The 17,118-nt window shown below is 47.4% G+C and overlaps 1 protein-coding gene across 3 annotated transcripts in view; it reads right to left on the bottom strand.

Moving 5' to 3' along the window:
• Nucleotides 1–788: 788 nt before the first annotated feature.
• The window catches only part of psd2 (pleckstrin and Sec7 domain containing 2), a 35,952-nt gene continuing 19,622 nt past the window's right edge, over nucleotides 789–17,118 (bottom strand). For 2 of the 3 annotated variants that reach the window (XM_035411601.1, XM_035411603.1), the window contains 12 exons: nucleotides 12,410–12,604; nucleotides 11,414–11,494; nucleotides 10,913–11,025; nucleotides 10,121–10,181; nucleotides 8,809–8,899; nucleotides 6,964–7,007; nucleotides 6,301–6,491; nucleotides 5,670–5,740; nucleotides 5,108–5,265; nucleotides 4,672–4,816; nucleotides 3,563–3,706; nucleotides 789–3,264 (listed from right to left, as the gene is read on the bottom strand). In XM_035411601.1, the coding sequence (XP_035267492.1) occupies nucleotides 3,058–3,264; nucleotides 3,563–3,706; nucleotides 4,672–4,816; nucleotides 5,108–5,265; nucleotides 5,670–5,740; nucleotides 6,301–6,491; nucleotides 6,964–7,007; nucleotides 8,809–8,899; nucleotides 10,121–10,181; nucleotides 10,913–11,025; nucleotides 11,414–11,494; nucleotides 12,410–12,604 (1,501 nt within the window). In that variant the 3' untranslated portion in view covers nucleotides 789–3,057. The remainder of the gene's footprint in view (nucleotides 3,265–3,562; nucleotides 3,707–4,671; nucleotides 4,817–5,107; nucleotides 5,266–5,669; nucleotides 5,741–6,300; nucleotides 6,492–6,963; nucleotides 7,008–8,808; nucleotides 8,900–10,120; nucleotides 10,182–10,912; nucleotides 11,026–11,413; nucleotides 11,495–12,409; nucleotides 12,605–17,118) is intronic. The other variant, XM_035411602.1, reaches the window with a different exon arrangement.

Here is a 17,118-nt window from a genome sequence, read left to right on the forward strand (position 1 = left end):
AATGTCTTTGACTAATTCTAAAATAATCTGATGGAAATGGACCTTTAAGAAGATGTTGGATGATAGCCTGTAAGCCAACTGCAAAAATTTTTAAATTTCTAAATCTCCTAATTTAAAAAAAAATTTCCTGTTGCTTGCTGAGCATGATATGGAAAAGGAGACAACAGAGCGGACGACTGTGCATTTCTGATTCATTCTGATTTATCATGTATGAAATGCCTACATGTTAAATGACCCCCAGCCCCCCCCCCCCCCCAATCAGCAGTGCATTTTCCCTGGGAAAGGGGTTATTCATAGCTCCCATCAAAGGGATCCCTGACCCCACGGAGAGGTCAAGAAACACCGGTCTGGAGCATCCAGCACCACGTCGCTGAGCATGCATCTCAGGGGTCTCCCCCCCCCCCCCCCAGTCCTAATAAGCTATTTCACGCACGATCGAGTTCTGTCGGATAGTAGAACGAGCCTCGTCGGCTCTCTCTTCACTCTCTCTCTCTCTCCGTGGCTGCCAAAAAGCGAGAGCTCTTTACGTGGCCTGGCAACGGCTGAACACACAGCCGGCGACGGGGACGGGCTCATGCCCGCCAGATTAAGCCAATGGCGTGTCAGCGTCTCCTTTTCTGCCTGACTGTCGCAGGAGTGCAAAGGTCAGAGGTCACAGGTGATGTCACCGTCATCAGGCACTGGTCCGGTTTTTCTCATTCTTTTCTGAAGTACCTTGTTTTTTTTCATTATGTTTATATATATATATATATATAACAAATCCAAAGTAATCAAACAAACCCACAGCATTTATAAAAAGCACCTTTATAAAGTAATTTCACTAATAACCAGCAAAAGCATTCTTTACACTTTTTTTCCTAACAATAAATAAATGAATATCGGTTCAAATATGACCAAATGAAACAAAGTGCATTTATATCTTTTTTTGTGTATATAAAAACAGTCCTAGGGCAAACCCACATAAGCTCAGGTCCTTCAATGGAAAGCAAAATGAAAAACACCAAAACCGAAAGTCACAATCCTATATTAAAGAGCACTCATCTATCTAAAATATTTGGGAAATCAAGGCCAGCACTCTAGCCAGAACAACATGGAAGTAACTTTCAGAATAGGAAAGCGGTCGTTACGAATGTATAAAAAAATGCAGTTTTCACATTGATTTTTATTCCATTTCAGAAAAGTCAGGTGAGATACAGGAAACAGCACTTCACTGGGTCCTCGCCATACCCTGGGTTGTGTAAAAAATAAAAAATAATTAAAAAGTATCTGTTGCTATGGAGAGAATCCACACCACTGAGGCAGTCTGCTATTTGGGACATTCCACTGATTGGGGGCTGAAGGGGGGGTGGGGGGGGCAGCCATCCCCTGGTTCTCCCCTTGTCTTCCTTCAATGGATTCTCCCAGTCCCTGGAGCAGTGCAGTGCTTCCCATCCCCGATTTTTTCGCAGTCAATGGAATCGAGTTTTTTCAGGTTCCAGATCAGTTGTCCTCCATGTTTCTTTTGACAGTTCCATGCGCCATTTCCCCCCCCCAGATTCGGGGAAAAGAGTGGCTGGTTTCTGCAGTCCTGCTGCTTTCAGTCTTTAAATCTGCGAGCCAGAGGAAAGGGGTCACGACTAAGCCCGCATTACAGCGTCCGTTAAGACCGTAACCGTGTCGACAGGCTCCGCCTTTCACCACGCCCTCACCCGCCACGTACTCCCCCATCCTTAGCTACAACTACACAACCTACCGGTTGCCAAACCGTCAGTGTGCTCCTTCAAAACGCCACAGCCTTGAATTACCCGACAAACCAGGCGATACTCCCCTCTCACAGCCACAATCTCGGGTCCGTTGATCCACATCAGCGACTCGGCCTGCTCAGTTACTCCATTTCAGACATTCACTACGCAAAGGCTGGGCTGCAAGCACTCGGGAAAGGGTGCCGCACCCCCTAATGTCACTTCAAAGGGAACCTCCACTGGAAATAAAGAAACATTAGCTAAAAAATGCAGAGGGAATTCATTTAAGAACATCTCACTCACTCACTTCCCATTTCAAAATTTGTTTACCTTTTTGGTTGTAATTTGCATTTTAAAAGGCGGAGGTGTTTTGTTAATCCGATTACAGAACTATGGCCTCTCTGGCTACAGCCAACTCACTGAATCCAGGGTGTGTGGTCTTAACAGCCACTGACTGACTTTGGAGAGCCAGCAATCCCATAGTGCACTTCACCGCTGTGTTTACAAACAAAAGCCACGGCCTTTTTCAAAGCAAGCAACGAAAATGAAACAGCTTCGAAACAGGAAACAAATATCCCCCATTTCCCCCACTGCATTTCAAGTTCAAGTTTCGTTCCACAGTGGAGCTTCCCTTTGAAAGCACTTTCGTACCAACATCTAGTGCCCTTACTCTGCAAAAGTGCTTGTTTTATGTGAGTCACATACACATTTGTCAAATGCTCTGTGAATATTCGTTCAAGCATAGGTCAGTCCCTTACTAGAGAGCTGACTGTAACGGATTTGTGTGATGGTCAGTGATTTTGGGAAAGCCCTTGCGGAGGAGAATGGCTCACTCCGGGCATGAGACACAGACACACACTGGCAAACGGCAGCTGTCACACACCCGCTCACTATAGTACCTAACTGCGGTTATACACTCCTACACATACACACACACTCACACCACAGCCACACGCAAATTCTGCCCACTCAGCACAGCCAAACACACTCCTCTGCACACCCCCACAGTCCTACTCTTCACCCACGCCCCCACGCCCGCCCCCCTCCCATCACCCCTGCACAATGCGCACGCACACCACCCAGCCTTTCCATGGCATTTCCTCATCTCCGCACATTCTTTTTTCCTTTGTTCTTTTTTTGGCACAAAAAGTTATGTTCATAATAATAATAATAATAATAATAACAATAATAATAATACTGTACACTGAAATGCAGTTTTTCTTCCTAGCTTTTTTTAAAAAGGTGTTTTTCTGAGATGCTTAATTGGGGGGGTGTTGGGTGTGAGGCTGCAGGGGGTGCAGGATGGGGTGGGGGGCGAGGGGGGGTCCAAAGCCCCTCAGCTGCGGCGCTCGGAGGCGGTCCTCCCCTCCGCCCGGCCATTGGTCCGTTGGCCCTGGCTGATGGAGGGGCTGGACTGGGTCTTCCGCAGGTACCCCTCCGGCCCCTCCCCCCTCAGGAGCTCCGCCTCCATCTTCTCCAGGTCGTCGGTGCCCGTCCGCAGCTTGGTCTGCAGCAGCGTGATGTAGGTCTCGTACCGGCTCTTCTGCAGACGGGAATCGAACCCAGCGCACTTCAGAATTAGCGCCGCGGGTTATTTCCAAAGCAAACACCGCCAAAGCCATACAATACAATTACAGCAGAATTACATGAAAATCATTCAATTAAGTGCATTTAAATGTACCTACAGAAATAAATAATGAAAATGTCAGCTGGCCGATGCCTCGTGTTCACACTCAAAACGGTTTTCTGTGTCAAGTGTTCAAGCTTAAAATCAGAAAATCGCACCAGGCCCGGGCGTCGCATGGCAACAGTCGCCGGGGGAACGCCGGAGCGGGGCTCACCTCGAACGTCAGGTAGTGCTCCTTCAGCCTGTACTCCTCCGTCTCCTTGGTTTTCAGGGTGAGGTCGGGCGGGGTCCGGCTGTGCTCCTCCACCTCCACGGAGACCTGCTTCAGCTTGCTCTCGTGGGACTTCAGCTGTTCCTCCTGCAGTGACCAATCAGAGGAGGCGGGCACCGGGCGTGAATCAGATCGCTTAGCAACCCATTGACGCCTTCCCGATGTCACCTGCTATTTTTCAGAGTCACACTTACCTTAGGCATACAGGCTCAACTGCGGTGTCCTTGGCAAGAGTTTAAACTCTCAGGTTTAAACCTCGACACCACTGTGTTACTGGAACAGCTAATCCTTATTTCACAGATGTGGATAGCTGCTCCAGTTACAATCCAATTCTGTGGTCTAATGCCTGTGTAGAGTTATGAACAAAAACCTGTGCTACTCTGTTGTCTACAAATGTAGTGACAACACAAATTATGTCTACGGGTCTAGGGCTTTTAAAACAGGCTTAGCAAGCACTCTACAAATGCTCTCTCTCATATTTATGGCGCAAGGACTACAGCTCCCATGATTCAATAAATTCAAAGAATCCTTTTTTACTGTACTGTCATTCAACACAAAAATGAAAAAAAAAAAAAACTAAAACGTTTCACAATGCACCACTAATAACGATATTTTCATGGTTGATGAGAACATGAAAAAGCAATGTGCCATAATACGCACAATCACCCGTTACTGACATTACTGAATTCATTACGCACGTTTGTCTCAAAATCCGCTCTATTAGGCGAGTGTTCAACGAACTGAAGGCATGCTGAGGCAGCCGGTAAAGGAGACGGTAACTGTGAGGACCAGGTCCTGATATGCCTTTTTAATGAGCCAGAATAGGTCCCTATAAACCACCTATTCCAGCCATTTGGTATCCAAGAGAGGCCACTAAAGAGAGACCTAAAGCATGAAATTCTTTTAGCTTACACATCTCACCCAGTGTAGCACACACCACTCATGAGTGTGAATGGGGGTAATGGCTTCATGCTCTGAGCCTACATCACAGGTCATGTGACAGGGTGGGGCAGGGCGGGGCGGGGCGGGCTGCGGGGCAGGGCGGGGCTCACCTGGCTGAGTCGGGTGGAGGACGAAGGCAGGAGGGGCCTGCAGAACTTCTTCATGGAGCCAATGGCAGCCGGGAAGGCGGGGGCAGAGAACAGAGCCGCCACGAGGTTGATGCGCAATATCCACGACATCATTTCCTCCTCGCTCCTGAGAGAGAGAAAGAGAGAGACAGAGAGAGAGAGGTACTTTTCTGTCAATTAACTTGATCATGCTGGTACAGAGCTCAGCTTAAATTTGAAGTAGAGAGATACCATTTTCTAAAAACATTTAACAGACATGCACACGCACACATGCACATGTACACAAACACACGCACACACACATAGCTGATGAAAACAGGAGATGACACTTTGTGTGAGATTTATTTTTCTAAACTGGTTTTTATTGTTTTTTTATTGCTCGACTTCACGCAGTTAAGAGTCTGGAAGGGGGACTCACGGAGCCTGGAAGAGGAAGACTCTCCAGTCCGAAGTCTTCAGCTTCAGCACGTTGGGCCTCTTGCTGTAGTCGGTGGCTCGGGTTGCCAGGGCGTGGTGAACACGTACTGCGTTCTTCAGGTCCACCTCCGACAGGTCTTTGTCTGGCTTATACTCATCCTGACCACAAGGGGGAGACAGAGAACCACCACAATCACGAAGAGCTTTAAAAAAAAAGAAGAAAAAAATCCCTGCGGCCAGACACATCCCTTTACCCGAGCAAATTCAGCGCTCAGTCAGACTGTGTGTACGGAGTTGTTCATTTACAAAGCTTTACTGGCATTCTGTGAACACGCTTACCCGAAGTGACTTGCAACACAAACACAAGAGCACAAATCACATTTAAAAGTGCATCTGTACCCTAGAGAGGTATGCATCGTCCTGAGCCATGAGAACTGTCAACTAGTCAGAAAAGCACAACCTAAAAAAAAAAAGTTATACAAACATAATAAATGTGAATGAACTTGCTTGCCTTAGACAGGGAGTCTCAGTCACGTACTGCGCTTCACTTTTTATGCATTTACCTTCTGCAGATACAGGATGGTTCCCTTCAGCACTGCGTAAAACTTCTTCCAGCCTCTACGGCCCCGGGGAGCTGCAAAGGGGATGGTTTACAGATTAGCCCGAGATGCCCTTAGCAGAGCTAAGACAGGTCTAGCCCATAGCAGCACAGCCAAACCTTGCCTTGCCTTGACTTGCGTTGCCCAACTTCCAACAGTCCAGCTCAGCCTAGCCAGGCCTAGTCCAGTTCAACCTAGGCTAGCCAAGCGTAGTCTAGGCCATTTCAGGACAGTCCAGGTCAGCCTAGCCAGGTCTAGTCCAGTTTAGCCCAGACTAGCTTAAGCCATTTCAGAACAGCCCAACCTAGCCAGGTCTAACCCAGTTTAGCCAAGCCTAACCTATGCCATTTCAGCATAGTCCAGCCCAGCCTAGTCTAGCCTAGCCCAGCTCAGCCAAGCCAAGCCAAGCCAAGACTATCCCATCACAGCCTATCCCAGCCTACACAAGTCTAGCTGAGCTTATGCAAGCCTAGCCTATCCAAGCATAGCCCACAGTTAAGCCTACCCAAGCCTAGCCAACCCAAGCTTAGCCTAGCCTAGGTTAGCCTACCCAAGCCTAGCCTAGCCTAGCCCAGCTTAGCCCTGAGGTACTTACTGCGCTTCCCATCCATGTCCGCGTGGCTCTTGCGTGTGAGTACGCCGTGTTTGTAGGTGGCAGCGTTGAGGAGGAGGGGGATGGCGATGAAGGGGTTACTGCCGTCAGCGACGCGCCCAACCCTCTTACCCCCGCAGTCGCCCTGCTCCTCCACCAGCTCAGAGAGAGACTTCCTCAGCTCCTCTTCCTCACTGCAGACGACGCACGCACACACACACACACACACACACACACAAGCACACAAAATAATTTTAGCAAAAAAGCACTGCCAATAGGCCTCATGTTTAGCATTCAGAGATCATATTAAAACGCGTTCCATTCTCCAGTGCTAATCAAACGATGCTTACTCTTGTGCGCTCGGTTTTTTTTTTCAGTCAATAATTAAATCAATTAGGCAAATCTAATATTTATAAAAACAACACTCCAATGAAAAGGCTTTGCGGGTGAATCATGTAATAATAAAACTCAGAGATGCTGCATTACTTTCATTACTACATTCAGATGCCATTCTCCCAGGGAGTAATCCTGGCACTGTGCCAGCACAGGGGTCAAAGGTGACACAGCCAGTCAGTCAGTCATTACTCTCCGCACCATGAACCCTGTCAGCGGGTTTGGCCTCAACACACACTTTACACACCGAGGGAGCAACACAAAAACACTCACATAGCCCACTCCAGCTTCTCATTCTTTATGGAATTATACAGAATCTAGGGAGCAGGAGACAGAGAGAGAGAGAGAGGAAGAGAAAAAGAGAGAGAGAGAGAGGGGGGGGAGGGAAAGAGAGAGAGAAAGAGGGAGAGGGAAAGAGAGAGAGAGTTAATTAGGGAACATCAGCACATCGGTCCTCTACTCTCCTGCACATTATATCCAATCACGGTTTTTTTAAAGTGTATCCTGGCCCATAGGCTTCCAGGGTGAAAAAAACATCACCAATATCTATCGGGTGTTAATAAGACAGCCAATTGGCAGCAAGGTCGTGCAGCTTCCATGTGACTGAAAAAACAAAACATATGATCACATGGAAGCTGTACGACCTTGCTGCTGATTGGCTGTCTTATTATCAGTGATGTTTTTCCTGGAAGCCTATGGGCCCCATGGAAGCATTTCACATGACCTTTGACCTGTGGTTGTTTGCTACTGCATCAGGTATGACTAAAGGGAAAAAAGACTAAAGATCTCCTATATGCCCCATGGCAGTGGTTATTCAAGTTAAACTAAAAAATGCGGCGATTCCATATATCTTACAGCAATAGACAGGCGGCTACCTCAACCTGTGGCTAAGTGGGCATCATATCGCTGGTGGATAATTAGATTTGACCGAATGGTCACCCTTGGAGGAAATCTTGCACTCACTCTTCAAAATGATGAGCATATTAATTACTACATAGGGATTAACAGCTTCTAAATTTCATGAATGATTTTAACCCTGTATGTCTGACAGCCAATGAAATAACCAGAGTATTACAGGTCAAGAATCTAAGGGACACAGAACTCTCTTTAATTGGTTACTAAATGTTAAAAGATAAATGCGACAGGTCTCAATGCTGTGTGGCCCCTTCCCTAACGGTGTAAATTTGTTAAACAAAATGGCTTCAGTAATTACCCAGTGGCACAAATGCTTAATGTTATCTATGCTACAAAGCTTCTGCTAACAAATATAATGAAAACGCCACTGCAATTTAAGCTAAACTGCTCCGATGCTACCCCCTGAATGAGGTTTCCATGATAAAAAACATGAAATGATTAATATTCATATTCATTTTAATATTCATCCCCATCCCCTTATCCTTTTTTTTCTGAGTGCCATTTCCGTTTTTACATAGAAGGGGGGTTTTAAAAAAAATATTATAATGCAATATCATTCAGCCAGCGAATGTTCCAAATGCTATTCAAAAGACTCCATTCAGCCTCCCAGAGAAGGTGAGGGGCGCTGTAGTCATTTCCATAATGAGCACTTCGGAGAGCGTAATTAAAACAACCTTGCGCACGGCGACATTTACTTCCTCACCCTCACGGACGCACGGGCACAGATCTAACAAAGGCTGAGCACGCCTGCATTTTTACCCTCCAGAGCGACGGCGGCCCGCACTGACGAGACGACGCCGCGCCGCGGTGCGTACCGTTCGTTTTCATTAAACGAGGAGCACGGGAATCGATGCCGCGGCTGCTTCGCTAACGGGACGCGCGACGCGGGCGGACCGTCGTCTTCTTCGTTTGACGAGGTTGGGGCGTCGCCGCGAGGCCCCGGCGTTTCCACGCCGACGGGGAGCCTCGGCGGAAGGCGAAACGGCCCGCGAGGGATCCGCTCTCGCGTCCCCGCTAAGCAGCGAAACCCTGCAGGACGTCCCGCGATGACACGCTCTCGCACCGTTACGTCGCCGCCGCGTGTCACTTCCTCTGCTGGCGTACGCGCGCCGGCGACTCTGGGGCGTTATCACTCGTCTGTGCGACTCACAAGGGGGACCGTAAGGGGGGGTCCTGAGGCCCTAAAGATGGCGGCGGCGGTACCTTCAGCAGGTCCTTGGCGAAGTCCTTTCCGTCGTTCAGGCCGTCCAGGTTACTGATGAACTGCTGACAGGACATCTTTTTCCCAATGTTCTGCAATCGCACAGGGACAACACGCATGTACACACACACACACACACACACACACACACAGGTATATAGACACGCACGTACGCACGCACGCACGCACACACATACACACACACACACAGGTATATACGCACGCACGCACGCACACACACAGACACACACACACGCACGCATGCACACATACACAGGTACACACACACACACACACAGGTACACACACAGTGAGTACATGCAATGTCTTTGCTTGTATTTCTCCTCTATAGGTACAGGTCTAAAGCGCTCTGTCTGAAACAGTGCAACATGTTTTTTTTGCATATTCTGTCTGCAGAATATGTCTGTGACAATCATTCTGTCTGCAGAATATGGCTCTGACAGTCATGCTGCTAATTCGCTGCTCAAAGCTTCCATCCACTGCAGCATGAGAAGCACAGCACTGCAGGGTAGCCCAATCTGAGACTGCAGCTAATACCAGCCCCACGTTCTTCTCAGTGGGGGGGATGAATGAGTATGTTTCTGAGTGCGGGGAGGAGATGGGGTTCGGGGGGGTGGGGGGGATCACTATGAAGTCACACTTACCACCTGGAGAAGACAGGACCCAAGAGCAGCAATGAAGAAGTAAACAGACAATGCATTAGAAATGCAAGAGAATAAGTGCGTCAGAGCACAGAGATACAGTGTGTCAGCACAGAGATACAGTGTGTCAAGAACAGAGATACAGCGTGCCAGAGCACAGAGATACAGTGTGTTAAGCACAGAGATATAGTGTGTCAGCACAGAGATACAGACACACAGTGAAACAAATACAGAAACACGCAGTGATGGACAGAGAGAAACACACTTTTGCCAGGTCAAAGTTCACTCTGTGCAGTGAGGAAACAGGAAGAGCGGAAAAGATGACAAACAGGTACAGCACTGGGGTCAGCCGACTGGAGCGCATACAGGCCACGTGCAGAAGCAGAAGTGCTGATCTCAGATCAGCTTTCCCTTTGCACTCATTTTGTAAAAGTTCTGGATATAGACTGGACAACTGGTCCTAGATCAGGACTCGGTACTTGAGATGCAATATGAAGGCAGACCCAGGTCAAAACTAAACTAAGGCGTCAATAAGACAAAGACCCAAAGCTGTGTAGCCTGATCAGAACAGAGGCGAGGATGCAGGATGGACGCAGCACACCAAGGTCAGGTTTAAGGACAGGGCACAAGGGCCCAGGAAGGGGAGTGACTTACGTGGCCGTGCAGGTCTGTGTTAAGCAGCATCAGGGCACAGGTCAGGGTGTGCACTCCGTCTGCAAGACAGACACCAGCGAATCAAACGAGCCTCACAACCGCCAAGCACACGAAATCTTCCTGCGTCAGGACAGTGCAGCTGCCAACATCTTATGAGAGCAGGAGACACACTCAGCCGTACACAGGGGAATCGGCCGACAGTGTAGTTGTAGTTTGAGGAACTGGGGTTGCAGCTCTGGGGGGGTTGCAGGCTCAAGTCCCAGGTAGGGGCATTTCCACTCTACCGAGCAATGTGCTTAACCTGAACTGAGTCAGTAAATACCCAACTGTATAAAAGCACAGTGTGTGAAGAATGTAGCTGTGCGAGTCGCTCTGGATAGTAACGTCCGCTAAAAGCCTAAAATGCTAATTGAACTTTTTGTTTAAAACAAAACGGCTTTCATCAAGACAGAAATAAGAAGCACATTCGATTGTAAGTCTGAAAAGCATGCCGTGGAAGATCATGTCACAGCTCTCCTTGAAGAGTACAGTGCGTTACGATATTGTTGAAAAGAAGTGTTTCATAAATGAATACATGGAAATGAGATTTGCTCTCGTGTGCATGGACTAAGGTCACCTTAAAATAACAGTAGATCCACGGTCTAAATATAATATTTGAATACACTTCTCTTTTGCATTTTACATTCACAGAATGTTGATCCTGTCTTCATTATTTCAATATATATATACATATAATGCATGTGCATGTGTGTGTCTGTGTGTGTGTGTGTGTGATGAGGGAGGTACTTGCCCTCTGAGGTGAGTGCCTCTGTGTTGCAGAAACAGAACCTTCTGGAGAAATGGACCAGAACCCGCTCTCTCTCCTGAGTCTCGCCCATCAGGGGAAACGCCTTCAGGAATGTTCTAAGAAATATAAACAAGCACAAGATCAGTCTGTGACATCATAATTAGGACCATGAGCTTCTCCTGATTTCTTTTTTTACCTGCAGTTCCGTCCTCCAACATCAAGAGGGCGATGCAGGACATTCTAAAGCCACTTGTTAAGCGATCAACACATTGCGAGACCGTACTCATCTCATTATTTTATATCAAATGATGGATTTAATATAAATGGTAATAGATTCCCCATTTCCACCAGGGTGGCAGAATTTCAGGAATGGGGGTTGTAACCAGTTTTTTGGCTTCCCAGGTGAGGTTAAAAAGGAAAAGTCAACAGGAAGAAGGCATGTTTGCTCTGAAATTAGGTGTACCCTGTATAAGGACAAGCTCAACCGCGAGTCTGAGAACCGACCTGAGCGCTCGGTCCAGCGGTAGACCCGTGAAGTCAAAGAAGCGCAGGTACTCTGCTGCCACCATCTGGCTGAACTCGTTACTGCAGAAAAAAAGAGAGGAAAAGTTTGAAAAAAAACAACACTAGGCTATGGGCTGTACTTCACAACATTACCATCTGCTGATAAAACCCTATCGTTCTAAACTCTTCCTTTACAATAATCTGATATTTCTCTGTTCAATGTCCTCCAAGATGAAATGATCAAGCCATGATTCCCCCCCCCCCCCCCCCCCACCCCCACCCCCCAGAAACACTGCATGAATCTCACGCTCTTCCCGTGTAAACAATGACTCACCGCAGATCTCCATTCTCTTACATTCTGACTCAGGAATATTAATAACACACAAGACTTATGACTTTCTGTACAGTTCTGGGGCTCTCCTCCGTGAATACTGATGAGACAGAATGAAACCCTGGGTTTTCCTCGTTTTTTCTTAATTATCGAGCGGAGGAGCACCGAGGCAAAGTAATTGATGAGTGAGCTCATGGATGAACACTTGTGTAATGAAATATCCAGCCTCCCCCCTAATTGAGACACAGGAGTTACAGAGAAGAGCGAAATAGAGGGGATTGAGGGGTGTAATGGTGCAGGGAACACAGTACAGCGATAGAGCTATAGAAGAACTGTTAGAACAGCACAGGGAGAAAGAGAGTTCCAGAAGCACATGGTGAGAGCTGTGGAAGCACAGGGTGAGAGGGAGTTCTAGAACCATATGGTGAGGGAGAGTTCTAGAAGCACAGGGTCAGAGAGACTTCTAGAAGCACAGGGTGAGAGAGTTCTATAAGCACAGGGTCAGAGAGACTTCTAGAAGCACAGGGTGGGAGAGGGCTCTTGAAGCACAGGCATTGGCTGAAGGGTTTAAGGAGCACAGTAAACAGCACAGGGAGAGAGAGAGAGATGGAAGCACAGGGTCACTCAGAGGTGCGCAGAGATGGCGGGCTGTGACGCAGACCCACTTCTTGCCCAGGTGTCGCGCCACGTCGCAGCGCTTGAAGCCCTCCAGGTAGAACAGCCGCTTGGCCAGACGCTTGGCGGCATCGCTGTCGGCGCGGCAACCGTTGGCCAGGGTGTCGGTGCTGCCGCGTTCCAGCTGCTCCAAACTGCCCAGCTCCGACTCGGAGTCCGACGGGACGTCCGTGAGGTTGGCATCGCTGCGGGGACACGGGCACAACACACCCTCAGAATCCAGCACCAGCCGTTCCACACCCAGCCCAAAAAGCATCCATCTTTACAGAGCACTTGGTGTCAGCACTGTGCTCTGCTTAATGAAAATGGCTACCAGTTCTGTCCTCACTACATGCACACACAGAGATACACGCACACATCACAGGCACATACATGTGTGCATTGTGTACAAAATGAAATATAAGGTAGCATTCTGCTCTGTTTTTCATTTATTATTGTAATTAAAGCAATGCCTTGTACACCAGCCAAGATTAATGCATTTGGTAAGTGACTCATTAATTATAAATGTTAATTTCATTGCAATATAAATGACTTGGTGTAGCAAACTTGATCCCCCCAAAATAGCATGTTAAATTAATTTTTCCACCACAGATTGCACAGCATCATAATACAGACACAGTAAAAACTGATGAGATTAGTCTCTGGCCAGTAAAACTGGTGGAGAAAGAGCATTTTAAGACCGGCACTTCTGGAAAGGATGTCTCAATATGCATAAACAAAATATGACTCTCTCTGTGTGTCTCTGTCCGTCCATATTCAGACCCGCTACTCTGTGTGGGTGTGGCCATAAAGCCACAATATGCAAATGACCACAGAAAATAAACACCAGTATTCAGCATGCCAATAATCGTCAACGGCAACATATGCACCCCAAGCAGAGCGCTATAAAGTGAAAGCATTCATTTCCAGAGCTAAACACGGGATCAAGTTTTTATGAATAATTGATGGAGAAATCATGAATGTCTAATGAGTATTTCAAAAAGCATAATTTTCTGGCACGCGTGCATTCGAAACAGAAAGCGAGCCGCGCGTGTGCAAAAAGCAGTCGCGTGTGCGGCGATGCGTGGAGACCCGCGGAAACCCGGGGAGAGGATCTTTGATCGCATTACCGGGACTGATTAACTTTCAAGCTGCGCGAAAAGGACAGAGTGTCTGAAATTGAAAGCTCCCCTTTTCTCATTCACGAAAAGCGCGACAGACACCACTTAACGAAAACACGAGACAAGCTCGGAAAAACAAACGGCCAGCAAAAAACAGGTCCGTGTCGGCCTACATCTGTCAGCACATCAACATCCGTTCCCTTCGGAAGCCCTAGCTAAATTTCCTTTGACGTGTCGAGTCGACGATTGCAGTTTTCTATTGAGTTTTTTTTTTCCCCTCTTGCAAAATGCAATAAGCACAATTGCATTACGCCTGAATTGAATATAGCGCTGTAATGTGCTGGTCGCCATGGTTCTGGGTGCTAAGCATAAATAAATCCTTCCCTCTCACAGATACACACAGCCCACGCACAAGCAAAGCCCCAGAGTCCCATGATTCATCAGTAAACCGTGCACTGTCTCCCCCCCTCCGCCCCCCAAATCTTCATTAAACCCCATTTCTACAACCCCCCCACCCCGCACCGCCCACTCAGCAGTGAACCCCAGTATTCTCCCTCTCATAAGTGAACCTAGAGCCCAGCTCTCACCACTAAACCCCAGTATTCCACTGACTCTTAGTCAAGCCCCCCCCCCCCCCCCCCCCCTCCGCTTTTCCTTGACCCATTGTTAAAGTTCAGAGACCCCCCCCCATGCCCCCAACCCCATTCAGTAATACCCCGGAGCTCTTTTGCACAGGACAATGTTTTTTTTTAACTTGGTGTTTCTGAAGTGATGTCACAGTAATTGTGTTCTCACACACTCGGGAATAGGAATGCATTGCTCTCAGGTGGCTCCAACAGAAAGCCCTTCCTCTTCTGTTGACTTTCCATTTCATATCCTGAGCAATATGCTTGGGCAGTGGTTCCCAGCCCTGTTCCTGGAGATCTACCACCCTGTGGGTTTTCATTTCAACCCTAATTTGGCACACCTGATTCTACTAGTTAGCAGCTCAATGAGATATAGAGCTTTTACATGAGGTGTGCTTTGCTAGGGTTGAAGTGAAAACCTACAGGACATAGATATCCAGAAACAGGGTCGGGAACCACTGCATCTGGGTCGGAGAAAGGGAGAGGGTGGGGGGAGATACATTTTTGACTTTTTGGTGCCTGGGCCGGTATGCAATATGCTTGGTGGAGGTGATGTTGGCTAAAGACGCACAAGCGTAGCAGGAGAAAGCCGCTTCTCACCACTTGGCTGTCTCAGGTCTTTGTCGATTTTTGTTTAATCTCATATAAAAATGAATCCTTTGTCAAAAATCAATAGTCCATTATTTTACAAAAGTTTAATAAAAATTTCAAGCCACCCTGATAACAACAAACATTTATTAATAACATGTCAAAACATCACTGCAATAATGCCACAATAAACAAATAGCCTTTTTAATATTTGTTCTGAAGAAATTTTCAGCCTAAGTGAAGATTAACTGAACTGTCTTTACAAAGCTAATGAACACAAACAAATCTCAAAACTTAAAAAATGCAAATACAAATATAAACCAACACGGCAATTTATTTCACGCCCTGATCTGCAGATAATAAGCGCGTTGCACAGACAGAGCCGACCGCCTTTCTCATGGAAGGAAGTTCTTCCTGCAGAACTTCAGGTCCCAGTACACCAGGCTGTACATGGCGGCCAACGTCCTTTTACATTACATTACATTACAGGCATTTAGCAGACGCTCTTATCCAGAGCGACTTACACAAATTTTACACAGCATTTACATTGCATCCATTTATACAGCTGGATATATACTGAAGCAATTCAGGTTAAGTACCTTGCTCAAGGGTACAACGGCAGTGTCCTATCCTGGAATCGAACCTATGACCTTTCGATTACAAGCCCAGTTCCTTACCCACTGTGCTACACTGCCACCTTTTAAATGTCTACACAGGTGTTTCCAGAGGTGGAAAATCCAGGTTCAGAAAGTAAATGTCCCCTCCCCAGGATTTCATTCCAGTCAACTGGATTTTGCCAATGAAAGAAATTCTTCAGCCAGGAGGTAGAACTAATTAGTGAAATCAGCTGGGCTGAGTTCATGGGTGGAAGAAACACAGGGCGGGACTTTTTATTTCTGACCCCTGGACTTTGCACCTCTGGGTGATTTTCCTTGTTTTTTTCTTCCTCACACCTGTGCCGCAGGCATTTTATCCCACACCTGTCCTGTGTGATTCGGACACCGCCGAGCCTATCCGGCGTGTTACAGGGCACTGAGAAACGTGGGACAATCAGCTCTCAAAGCTTTATCCAAACAGCCAGCTAAGCTCCCCTCCCCCACCCCCCCCTTCTGCTGCTGCTGTGCTTGTGATGGAGACGCACAGCTATGATTTCGATTTTTTACAAGGAATTATGCAAATAACTACAGTGCGCTGCTGCCAAGCAGTGCTGGCCACGGAAAAACAGCGGTCATTTCCTGGTTGGACTCCTAAGAGCAGTCCAACGGGCCCAGCTCTTAGCCGGGCACACTGCAGCCAACGCGTGGCGAAGCAGACCTTTAGAACTGTGAATAGAAAGACGCATTTCTAACACTCTGGCAAGAGCCAGCTGCAGCAATGCAAGCCGAAGGGGAGTGAACATCCAGCATGTTTTCACCTGAACGCAGAACAGGGCAGGGTTCTACTGCGCTTAGCAACAAAAAAGAGAGCAGTAAAACGACTAACTTTAGCTCCTCAGTAATCAGTGCCAAGGTGATATAGCCCTAACACCTTTTTTTATTTTTTATTTTTTTTTAACATAATTTTATAGGCAGCCATCCACTGCAAGTGCCAGCTTCCCAACTTCCTGGTTCATACCACAGAATTTGGTTCTGTGATTTGCATGGCCAGACTTGCGGCCCAGCAAGGGCAAGCTGACTGCAATAGCTGCCCTCTAACCTTACACTTCAGCTACAGCACACAGAGATTTCCTGTAACCCACGGGCCACAACTCCACCGTAACCTGTTGGCAACAACACATACACAACTCCACCGTAACCTTCAGCTACAACACAGATTCAGATTTCCTGTAACTCCAGGCTACAAAACTAACAACTCTCCTGTACCCCTGGGCTCTATAGCTGTCTTCAACCCATGTGACCCAACACAGATAATCATGTAGGCCACTTTAAACCTGAGTCAGTGCCACACACTGAGTGCTGAGATCCTGTCAATCAGCACGGACACATCTCTTCTGATACATTATGAAGTGGCCTAACAACTGTCTGTCCTACAGCAAGTGCTATGTCCAACATGAGAAGGCTTGTTTGTGACTCACGTGCCAATCTCATGCCACTCAAAGTGTTCCCTCGCCCGCTTGGGTGTGTCAGGTAAAGGGCGTGCCGGACGAATGACGGATGTTGCATGCGTTTCATCCACAGATTCCCTCGCTGAGGACGCACAGGCGTTGGGGCTTTCAAAACAGCCCTCGAGGTAGGCTTTTGCAATCCTGACAGCTGAACAGAAACAGTCATGTTTCGCACCCCACGAGGAACCACTCTTCCACCATTCACTTTTAAGCCCTAAGACAGTTTAATATGAAAATAATTTTTTTAAATTTTAATTTAACAGACCTTATCAAGAGTGACT

This window comes from Anguilla anguilla, chromosome 3, assembly GCF_013347855.1.
Source record: "Anguilla anguilla isolate fAngAng1 chromosome 3, fAngAng1.pri, whole genome shotgun sequence".
Taxonomy (NCBI): Eukaryota; Metazoa; Chordata; class Actinopteri; order Anguilliformes; family Anguillidae; genus Anguilla; species Anguilla anguilla.